This window comes from Crocodylus siamensis, chromosome 1, assembly GCF_052110815.1.
Source record: "Crocodylus siamensis isolate JL-2025a chromosome 1, ASM5211081v1, whole genome shotgun sequence".
Classification (NCBI taxonomy): domain Eukaryota; kingdom Metazoa; phylum Chordata; order Crocodylia; family Crocodylidae; genus Crocodylus; species Crocodylus siamensis.
In genome coordinates, this window is record NC_143395.1 from 260,099,717 (window position 1) to 260,111,743 (window position 12,027).

General features: G+C 41.7%; 1 protein-coding gene across 1 annotated transcript in view; it reads left to right on the forward strand.

Moving 5' to 3' along the window:
* PDXK (pyridoxal kinase) overlaps nucleotides 1-12,027 on the forward strand; it is a 71,923-nt gene that overhangs the window by 41,453 nt on the left and 18,443 nt on the right. The window contains exons 3-5 of the mRNA XM_090061594.1: nucleotides 1,499-1,603; nucleotides 2,985-3,068; nucleotides 5,726-5,772. Coding sequence (XP_089917720.1) covers nucleotides 1,499-1,603; nucleotides 2,985-3,068; nucleotides 5,726-5,772 — 236 coding nt within the window. The remainder of the gene's footprint in view (nucleotides 1-1,498; nucleotides 1,604-2,984; nucleotides 3,069-5,725; nucleotides 5,773-12,027) is intronic.

A 12,027-nucleotide genomic window follows, 5' to 3' on the forward strand; every position in this document is an offset into this window, starting at 1 on the left:
AGTCAGGTTTGCACAGATTGTAGGTTTTTTGTTCTCTTCTGTTAGGTGGAACATGGTCCTTCTTGTTGGATCACCTGAGCACATGTTAGTCTAATCAATAGCAGAGAATTTGAGTGGCAAGGCACTGATGGTGCCCATATCTCCCCTACTTCTTATGTATGGCATGCTATAGAGGATTTTTTTAATAAGATGCTTTCTGGCTGTGGTGTGAGAGAAGAATCTGGCAATATGATCTTTGTGGATCCTTTGGGCAAGGGCTTACTTTGAATACAGTGAACAGATCTGGGAGGGCTCTTCAAGGCCCTTGTCCTTTCTGTTGACTTCAAGCTAGGTTAAACCAAGTCCAAAACAAGTTCTCATAGCTCCAGTAACTCTTAGGTCTTTATAAGGATAAGGGTATGGATAGTTTATTTTTCTATCCATAGAATTGTTTTTTTATCTACAGTGATGTCAGTGGGACTGCTTCCAGTATGGACATGCTGTTCCTGGAGAACAGCTTTTTCTTATTACATGAAGTCCTATAGCGAAGGAACATCCTATGCCAATGTTTCTGTACAGTGACTGTATTTCTAACACAGGGTACCAGATAGTTTTGAATTAGGGTGCAAGAGAGTGCAACCTTCTCTTTACTGTGTGCTCTGGGAGATATTTAAATGGCTTTTCCTGATTAAACTGAAGCACTAGACTGTTTTCTGAGGTGAATGGAGAGTCTCCTTTCTACCATAATATTGTGAGGGAGTGTGGGTCTGGCATGAATTATTTTGTATGCATGCTAGATTCAGAATTACTGCAAATTGCAGAGGTGGTTTATTGCCAAATAAATCTGTCACGAAGCTGTCTGGCTGCTATCAGATGCATTGGTATAATGTAAAATATCAAATACTATATGTGATCCTAACCATCTAATGAAGACTGAAACTAACATCTTGCCTCAGAGATGGTTTAAGATTGGAGCTGGTTGGAGAAGCTTGCATTTTGGTTGTGATTTCTCTGTCTTCTGATCAGTGGAAGAGTTAAATATCCAGGCTTGTCTAGTTTGGCCCCTTTCGCAAACCATTCATTTTCAGAAAGGTAAAGATGATTAGTTACATTCTCGACATTGTCTTTTGTAGAGGACAACTTGACTAATTTCTTACAATAGTGGTATTGGTGCTGGGAGTGTCATCAGGGAACTGATAGATAGCATATTCCTGCTTATATAATATGTGTTGGAGGTGTCAAAAATATGGCCTGAGGAGCCATGTCATTGGTCTGTGGGGCAAGTGGTGGCAATGTTAGTTGCTGCTATTTCTGGAGCCTCAGCAGCTGTTGCTTGTCTTGCCACCCCAAATATCTGACCCAAGGAATCCTTGTGGGATGGATGACATGTCTTTGCACTCTGGCTGTGGTCTACAGACTGGCTCTGCCCTGCTCTTCCAGCCTGCAGGGCCAGATGAGTTAGACACCCCTGATGTATATAATTTCCGTTACAAAATTATTTGGCTTTTCCCTGCTGTAGGTTACGCCCACTGGAAAGGTCAGGTGTTAAATTCAGATGAACTTCATGAACTGTATGAAGGACTTAAGCTGAACAACGTCAACCATTATGATTATGTACTCACAGGTCAGTAAGTATTTATTTTGCCTGCTAAATACTATGTTATTTATGCAAAAGGAGAGGTGCTGCCTTATTTCAACCCAGGTAATCCCATTTTCCCTTGAACTTCCTCCTGCAGTTTCAGCTGGATACTTCATACTTCAGTGTTTGTCATATTGTTGTAGAACAGCTGCTGTATCCAGCCCTAAAGTTGTGAAGGGCTGGGTCAGCTAATCCCTGCACATCTTCATCCATCTCCACAGCACAATTTTTATATTTATTGTAAAGTAGCATGGATTTGAAATGCCCTTCCTAAATCTGCAGTAATGTCTGCTTTGCAGTTTAAAAGATTGGCCTTTATCCTGTTGATGTGCTGTTCTTTCTTTGATCTCTGATGGGAGCTGGGGTGGGGAGTGATGGGAGCTGGGGTGCGGAGTGTGATGAGAACAGAATGGAGAGTTGGATGGCTTACAGTCTATTCTCAACCCTGCCATCATACTCCTTGAAATGTTGCTTGTGTGCATATAATGGTCCTTTAACCTTTTTTGAGGGTGTAGAGTAAGTCTTGGGCCATGTCTTATTTCACGTAATACAGAGGCTTGGTATATGTGTGCATGTGTATGCAAGGTACTTCCATAGGAGGCATTTTAAATGGAAAAATAAATGGTCTGTGATCAGCTGCCTACCAATTAAAAGATACAGTCTCTTCTTCTGTGGCTTGTTATCAGCTGGGTTCCACTTCATTGAGTTTCGTTCATCTTACAAAACTCAAGCAGAAATTGATTGCTAGATGTGATTGATTACATGATTTCCACATGTAGGAGATGTTTTAAAGCCAGGGATAATGGGAGAGTTTAATTATATGCAGCTGGGATTATCATCCCATAACAGTCATTCTGGCGTGAAGGGTATTTTATATCTGATAATTATTTTCCCCTTCTGTTGTTGTGGAGCTCTCAGAGGTAAAAGGAGACATTTAAACTTCACTGCAGAGTAATGGAATTCAGTATAAATGAATTTCATGTGGCTGAAAGGCACCTGCACATTTTTCTCCTGGGAGAAGGGTTATTCTGTAGTTGAGCAGAATAATGTTCCTGAAAAAGGAGCTTCCAACAAACTGTTTGATATGGAGTACTTCCAAAGAATGGTTTGTAGGCATCTTCTTCTGCTGGAGTAGTTATAGCAGTTAAAAATTTCAAATAAAAAATGTTTTAAGTTTTGTTTTAACTTAATCCTACTCCTTGTTTCCCAGTTACCTCAGAGCATCTGAAAGTGTGAGAAACTTAGATTCATGGGACTACATTTTTCCAGAAATGAGAAGTGAACAACTTTCTGCATATAATTACTGCAGTGATTCTTTAAGGTATTGCTCTATAAAATTAACTGCCAGTTTTTCTTCTCCCCAAAGGCTACACAAGGGACACATCATTCCTTGCCATGGTAGTCGATATTGTTAAAGAGTTGAAACAACAGAACTCTAACTTAGTGTATGGTAAGGATTTGATAATTTAATCATTTTAACTTCATTATTTCCCGTGTATCTGTGTAAATCATTTAGGATGAAAGGAGTATTGTGATACTATCCCAGATTTCATAACAGCGTCTTACTGTGGTTTTTCTTGGCACAGAGACTTCAGGGGAATGTCAGTTTAGCTTTATTAAACATGGTGAGGGATTTTTTTTCATATAACTTTGTTCCTTGTGCTACTTTTCTCACATCATGCCATCCATGCCTACCAAAATTGTGTTCCTATTATGGTATGATTTGGTATGCTGGTGTTGAGTTTGTCACTGCCTTTGGCTTGTAGAGATTGAGAAATCGTAACCATCTCATGTTGGCTAGTGAAGTGTCAAATAGCATGGTAGCGTTTGGAAGCAGAGCAGTGATTTCAGTATTTCATAGAATCAGTTGGGCCACATCTGAACAGCAGCCCTGGTAATGATAATGTAGGCATTAAAACATACTTTAAACCAGGGGTGGCCAACCTGTAGCATGTCTGACACAAGTGGCACAGGTGGTTTGTGTGGCACATAGCAGGAGGGGAGGGGACAGGCAGATAGGACAGGGAGCAAACAGCAAAGTAAAAGATAAGTCAGGGAGTACAGGACAGGAATCTGCAGAGCAGCAGATCGGCTGGGGAAAGAATGGCACCTGGGGAGGACTCAGAGCTGATTTGTGGCACATCTGGTTGGCCTCCATTGCTTTGAACTAGTGGTGCTCAACCCCCAACTCATGGATCAAATTCAGCCCGTGGAGTCATGGCATCCAGCCCACTAAGCTCCACACAGGTCAGAAATTTGGCAGCGGGGAACAGTGGCCATTAATCCTGCCTTCCTTGCTACGAAGTTCCCAAGTCCTGTGCATCCAGGTGGCTTCCCCCTACCCCATGCAGCTGGATCAGGACTGGGCCACAGACCAGGCCATACCCCCACCCCCTGAATGGGGGCTGGCTCATGCCCCTGCTCCCCCCCACCACTGGATCAGGTTCTGCTGTGCCTGCCCACTGGCTGGATCCAGCCCATGGAGGGATGGGCCACCACACATCTTGTCCATAGGGCAAAAGCGTTGAGCATCACTGCTTTAAACAATACAAGTAACAGACAGTTCCTGTGGTATAATAATACATAATCTACAAGATTATTTAAATTTATTAAAATTAATCTGTAAATTAAGATCAGTCAGTATTTGTAACTTTTTTCTGTAAATACCATTAAATGTATGTATTATTTACATTGAAATTAAATGATCCTATCGAAGTTGTACTTCCAACTTAGTTATCCAGAACCAATTATTTAAATAATTGGTGATGGAGACGTGCCTATGTGGTTTTTCACCATGTAGATGGGTTGATTGTGGTATAGTGCTAATTTTTTTTTGCGAACTGTTAAGTACATCTGAGAGGGCTGAGCAGTAACCTGCTCTTTATTAAAAATAAGTAAAAAATTAAGTGTTGTTATAATATGATTTTCCCTCTGTTCCAGGACTGAAGCGGTGCCTCTGTTTACAAAGCAACTTATACCATGTCAAAGAGAACATACAGAACGTGTTTGGGGAAATTGTTCTAACAATCTTTTGACATAGTAAAAAAGTACTTGCCAAAGCCAGTGAAAATACGTAAAGATAGCTTTAGCTAACATGATTTGAACTGGGCTTTTCTTAGACATTAAATTTTGGCCTACAATTTATGCTTTACATTCTTTTTGAAAGCAAACTTGTTTTGTAAAAGCTTTATAGAATATTCATGTTTTCTTTTGTTTTCTTTTTTAAACATTTAGCAAAACATATTCTTTGAGGTTTTATTAAGGCAACAGCCTTCAGCCTGGGCATTAAATCCAAAAAATATAACAGACTAGAAACAGAAACTAGAAACTAACCACTTTAGCTGTGGACCATCCGAGAAATGCAGAATTTAACAGCCAAATAATCAAGTCACTTGGACTCTTAGCATTCTTTCTGTTCATTGGAAGATAGTAAGCCAGGCTTCCCACTGACATCCACAGAAACCTGCATGAGTATGGATGGGCTGACTGGTGAAAAAGGACTATGAAATGTTTTTATTTCAGTATTTAACTCTAATACCAAGGATAGTTTTGGTGTTCTAGCACACATTACTAGCTGCTAGGACTGTTCTTACTCTTTTGAAATTGAGGTTACTTAGAGTATGGTATTATCATTATTTATGATACTGAGATTGCCAAAAATGTCAAGTTTAATACTATTTTTTATCATGCCAAATGTGTGCTTGCCAGGTCTGGTCTGGAAGAAAAATTCTTCTTGCTTAAAATATTGTATAAACATTAACTTTTCTCATCTCTCTGCTGAGCGTTCTAATATTCTAGAGCTCAGATTTAAGGCAGGAGTTTTCATACCACAACACCTTTTTTCCCCCTCCTCATCTCTGCAGATTAAACAATGTGGACAGGGTGATTGATTACAACCCCTGACACCTCTTCATGATTGCACCCAAATTCCTCCATGGGCTGTAGATCGCCAGTTTATAAACTTCTGCTCCAGCGTAGTGTGGCAGTTGTTCGAAGATGAAAGTTACTAAAAGGATAGGTTGTAAGATACCTATTAGCAATTCTTAGCAGCATTTTTACTTGCAGATCCTTGTTGGTTTCTAAAATTGGATTTATTCTCTGTTGCAGTGTGCGATCCAGTGATGGGTGACAAATGGAATGGAGAAGGCTCTATGGTTGGTAACCCTCTGTTTGAACCATGCTTGCATTGAGAGCTGTGTGTGCCAAAGCAGAGTCGCCAGTCTCAAGTTTGGGTCTCAATTCCAGTGTCTTTTACAATGCTGTTAACTTCATGCAGATAAACTCAGTGCTTGTAAAGGGTGTTGCGTCAGTAGCTCTGGGTAGTGTAGTCTACTGTCTACCCACAGAACAGCCAGTATATGGACCATCTTGGTGAAAAAATCTCCCACACTGCTCCTCAGCGTGTTCTTTTTCTGTCACTGTCTGTGTGATGTTAACACTTGAGTATTAGCACCTTGATGGACATGACTTGTTTAACAGTGATTTCCAAAAAAACAAACAATTGGCTCTTGAGCTGGGCTCGAACAAGGTGGCCTAAAGGTCCTGGTGCCCATCTGCTCTTCTACATGAGGCATTATGGTATGTTTTAATTTACTGTTAAGCAAACAATTGGATATTGATGTTTATCTAAATTTCTAATGACAACTGTGGTGTTTCAGTTGGCTTTCACTTTCAATGCATTACCTATTATTCTTGGTCCTAATACGTTTCTTGTTTGTCTTCTCAATTATTCGATTTTTGCCACATAAAGTAGCACTTCACTTATTACTTAATAGCAATATGGTTTGCCTTTGCATGTGTGTTCTCACTTCAGTTCATAACTAGTACAGGGTGTGTTATCCTTGGCTTTCTATTTGCTATACAGCAGAAAAAATGGCTACTGGATGGAAGACTGGTGCCTCCTGAGTCGGGGAGAGGGGGGGGCACTTGCTCCCCCAGTGGCCAGCCAGCAACTGGGAGGGAGTCCCCCCTCCCCACCGGTTGCACATGCCGATCAGGAAGTGCTAGCAGTGCTTTTTTTGGTGCCCCCACTCCCTGGCCAGTGCTCTCAGGGGGGTCACCAGTGCTCTCGCCTGCCCCCACCCCCGCCTCTCACCTAAGAGGAGAACACTGGCTGTGAGCAGGTGCACCAGCGCTCTCAGGGGGTGCACATGCACCCCCTACACGTCACCACTAGGCTACTATAAAATTACATTGAGTTTGTTTTAAATGTTACTTTTTTCTGATGAACAACCATCACAGAGAATTCTGGCCATACACCAAAGCTTCTCTTTTATGTTCTTGGTTAATCAGTTAAGGGCACAGGACTGGGAGGTAGCAGGCAAGCACACCATGCAATTTCATTGATAAAGTGATTAAACTCCAACTTAAGATGAGTGAAGTCTTTTGCTCCCGTTACTTGTATTGGAAGGCTGTGCCACTTTATTTTCTGGCATTGGTTATTCATTGCCCATTTATGCCCACTTAAATTTCTTTTTTAAGTAAGATAACTTGTCGTCTTCCTTGCTACTTAGCCCCTGTGATGTACTTAGAGCAATTGTCCCCTATTAAGTTTTGTTTTATCTAGGCTCTTTTATCCTCTTCTTGTAAAATTGGTACTCTGTTCCCCTGACCTTTTTTATTTTATTTTATTTTTTTGCACCTGTTCTGGTTTTGTCGTCTTTGTTGAATAGGGGTGTCAAACTCAACAGGCCCCACGGGACTGATGTATGAGGGCCTAGTCCAGTGCACCTGCAGGATGTTGGCTAACCTAATACTCATGGGCAGCACATTGGTGGAAGTTTTGGCTCAAGGGAAGATTCAGTGATGAGCTCCTTTATATAATGTATTTACTCACATACCATGTGTAGCTTCCCCCCCCAAATTAGCCATTCCAAAATTGTGGTGCATGTCATAAGCAGGAAAGATCATTTTTCTGCCCAGAATAAAAGCATGAACATGCTGTAAGGGCCTTGTTACATGGTAATATTGGGTGGCTCCTGGAGCTGTTAACACCTGTATTGGCTGCACATTAGCACTTGAACCTGATTTTAAGCATTCATTATGCAACACAAAGTTACACCACTCTGGGGCAGGATTATCTCTGATCCATACTACCCAGCTCCTGTTGCAGTAAGGTGTAGCCATTCTGAGCTATACCTTAGTGTAAACACCCCACCTGTCCCTGCCTCCCCTGCTGGCTCCAGTCAAGCCCAGCATCCTTCATCCCTGCTTACTTGTGGCTTTAATTCTTCCTCCATCCAAAGTTTAAAAGCAACCACCCAGAAGCAGGAGTGGTTTATCTGTTCAGGCAGTGCTGGCAGAGCCAGTTGACTTCGTGGCTCATTATAAGTGACCTGAGATCTTGTAATCACTTTTCACTGCACAAGTGTTAATGGCCCTCTCTCCTTTCTTCATGGTTTTGATGTTCCACCAAGCAAGCTAGTGCATCCTCCCTCAATTTTGCTGTCTGTTAGTTACCCTTTGTCCCTCTTCCCCTATTTCATAGCCCTGCAGACTGTTTTTAGCACTTTTCAAAATCTTGGATCCACTCATCGAGTCCAGTCTTCAGCAATAGCTACAGTTTCAGCTTTTGGCTGAGCAGCCCAAGAGATGTTGATGATTCATTTGTGAAAGAATTAAGATGGTAATTTTTGCCTCAGTAGGAAGGGGAAGGTGCGTGAGGTGAAGGTTAGGCTCTGTCTCTGCTCTGAGGGGCCATACTTTTGGAAATGTCTTTATTTCCCCTTCATATGTGCATTACTGGGGGGGTAGGGTGTGATATCAAGATAATACAGTATTTATATACTAGTAGCACTTAGAGATTGGAGCCTCAGGAAGGTGGGGAACACATAGACATTGTCTCTGAAGGCATCTAAAAGTGTAACAGCTGAGACCAGAAAATGGAACCAAGGAGGTATTAGCCACCATGGGTAACTAAGGCATAGAGAACGTTAGCCCAGGTGAACTTGTTCCAAAGGGGCTAATTAACTTGAGTGAATCTGAGTTGCAACAGGAGTGAAAACATTCACAAAACTGTCCTAAGGAAACTCCAGCACACTGATAGGGTTTTCGTGCCATTGCCTGAATGTTAAGTTATACTTTCTGGGTTTTTTACTCTATGGATTGAAGCACAGGCTGGTAGGATTTTAATATTTGTTGAGCATACATTATTTGCTTAGTCAACATCAGAAAACTAATAGAGCAACATTCAGTTGTTCTGCAGCAACTTTGATTTCTAATATTGTTGCCATTTACATCAGGACTTAATTTGACTCCAGATCTCTTCAGTCCTCCTTCCTCTTCCTTCTTTTTTAAGCGTTCGCTTGCTAGACATGTAGGGCACTTGGGGAATGGTGAGTTGCTGGAAACCTGCAGGAACAGTAGTTTGCTTTCACCTTTAAGGAGTAAAAGTACAAAGCTAATTGGTCAAAAAGGAAGAGCAGATGGCTTTGCTGGTGCTCTTAGATTTCTGCCATTCCTGCAGCAGCTGGAACTGGTTTGACAAGAAAACAGAAGGCACACTAAGAAGCGGAAGAATTGTGCTTCCAGCATCAGCAGCTGCTATAGCTGTCAAGACATTCATAAAAAGGAATGTGGCATACAGAAGGGACAAGAAAGCAGAAAGTATCAGACACTTTTCTCTAAGACACTTGAGAGAGATCCCAATAAATTCCTAATATAAAAAAAAAAAAGTAAAATAAACTTGTTTCTGGCCTCTTATTTCACGTTTCATGTAATTTATTTTCATGTTTTTATGTATTCAGATATAATGTATTTATTCAAATATAAGATGAGGTCCTCCCTCCCCCATTAAGAATTGGATAAAAAGCCCCTTGTTTTATACAAGGAAAATGTATTAAATACTATGTCTATCTTTTGAACAGCTGAAAACAGCATAGGCTCAGTAATGGAAACCAACAATGAAGTTGATTAAATACGGCCAACACTGAGCCGTAAAAGTACATGATGTGTATTGGGCAAACATGCTGATGGGAACCTATTTTTATGCGTGCCCTTAAATACCCGTTCCCCCCAAAGCTCCAAAACAAAAAAGGGGCAAGGGCAGGTATTCCTCCCACAGGGAACTGACACTGGGAGAGGCAGAGCCAAGCCTGACACCACCTTCTTAATGCCAAAAATGCTACATTTGAATTTAGCTAAAAGGCCAAGATGCTGATGGGAACCTATCACAAAGATAGATGAGTGCAGCCATATCTGAATAAGGATATATCAGTGTTTCTCAACCTTTTCACCAGCCCAAGGCACACTTACATTAATACAGTTTTTCCATAGCATACCTATTAAGGCATTCCCCATCTTCATACCTGTTGTAGCTCATTGCCATGGGAAAATTCCGCAGCACGCCTGTTCACACTTTGTGCCGTGGTACACAGGTTGGAAAACAGATGTATGCCCATGCCTGATGAACACGGTCCCCTTCAGCACCGACTCTTTAAAGTCATGGTGAGCCACTACGTTACATATATTTTTACTTCCTCGTCACTTCCACAGCTGAGCTGCACCTTTCTCCCCCATTTCCAGTGATTCCTAGTTCTTCACCAGAGGTAAATGTCTGGAAAACATCATGAAATGGGGTTCCAAACAGTTCACCCAGAATTCCTCTGTCCCTCCCTCCCAGCCTGTTGCATGGGATTAGCATGTCTTACCCTCCCTCTCCCCCCCCCATAAAGTGAAGCCAGGCCGGGTTTCGGATCCCAGTACTCACTCGGTTCTAGTCATGAATGAGGGACTAATTAGCACATAGCTGTTTTGGAGGCAGGAGGGTTGTAATCTGGAGTACATGTGGATACTGAGCAGTGCTGAGCTGTTGCATCACCACTGCTTGAAACACTTGTTTCTGGCAAAGCCCAGGCCAGTGAACTATACAGTAAATCATCAACCTGTTGGCTTTGGACTGATATCATGCATAGTTTGTACTACTTTAAGTAGCACTTTGGCATCTGCTTATGAAGTGTGATTATGTAGTACTTGTGCTAAAACCTACGGCAATTTCAGAAAAGGTAAAATGCATCAAGTCTAGATGAATTAAGTCTATGGCTACTATATGCAAATGACTACAGCTAGGTTTTATTTCAAAGTCAGTTTTTCCAAATTTGCTCATCACTTCTGAGGAAGAGCACGGTTTTTATTGTAAGAAGAGGGGAAAGGGGCTGCAAGGGGAAGAAGCTGGGGAAGGTGAGAGCAAAATGGCTACCTGACCCCCCCAGATTTATTTTCCCTGCTCTAGCAGTAGGAGGAGGACAGATTCAAGGCATACCTCTAATAATTAGATTCTATATCTGGAAAATTATATGCAATTTATAATTTTTCCATGTATAGTATCTAATTATTGGGAGGATGTCTTATAGTCAGGGTCATCTTATATCCAAGTAAATACAATAAATCCAAAGAGACTGCATTCTTTCTTGCTCCAAGGGTTGCTCAGAATTTTTTTCTAAAAAAAAAAACACAAAAAAAATTGTCTCAGTAGCTTGTGTCATGCTTAGTTTCCAGTCTGCAACTACTTTCATGTGGGTGGGCTCCTGTGCCCAGCAGATCTCTAATGGCAACAATAAAATAGTATCATCTGGTGGAGGAGAGAAGTAAGTCTGGGGCTTTATTATGGGACATTTTGCTTCTCTCCTCAGCCCCCCACCCTTAACTTTCTGAGGGAGAAGCTTGGGAGACCCAGAAACCCAAGAATTGGGCATTGGCCCCTCTAGTTTAGAATCCCTCTCCTTTCCCTGATTCCTATGACTAGCTGGTGGAGAGGGGGCTCTTGACAGGACATCAAGAGGGGGAGAATGCTGAGGAGTCCATCATTTAATTCCAGTCTTTTATTTCTTCATATGTGTATTTTCATTGTACCCAGGAGCCCTTGCTCCAAAGAATTGGTTTGATCCTATGATACAATGGGGGCCAACCTTTTTGGCAAGTGTGTGACAAATTAAGCCCCATGTGCTTCCTGAGTACCGCTTTGATCCCCTTCCCCTGCCTGATCTGCTGCTCTGCTCTCTGCCTTGGGCTCCCTGCCTGATCTGCTTTTCTGTTTTACACTCCCTGCCCCTTCTGCCACTGTGCTGCCTGCCCCCTCTCTGACCTGTCAAGCTAAAGACAAGAGGCTGCCTGTGCCACTTGGCATGTATGGTGAAGGCTGGCCACTCCTGCTGTCAAAATAATTATACTCGCATTGAAGTTATCCTCAAGCTAGGTAGAGAGTAATTCTTTATTTGAGAGAGATGGAAAACTGAAACAGAGGTTTATCTAAGGTAACATCAAGTCATCTGTGCAGTTAGGAAGATTAGCTAGGGTTCAAAATTCATTCTTCAACTGTTAAATACTCCTCCTATTTGGATATAGTAAGTAGTGTGCATATTATAGAACAAAGATAAATGTAAGGAAGAAAAAATACTTCCGTAACTTCCAGA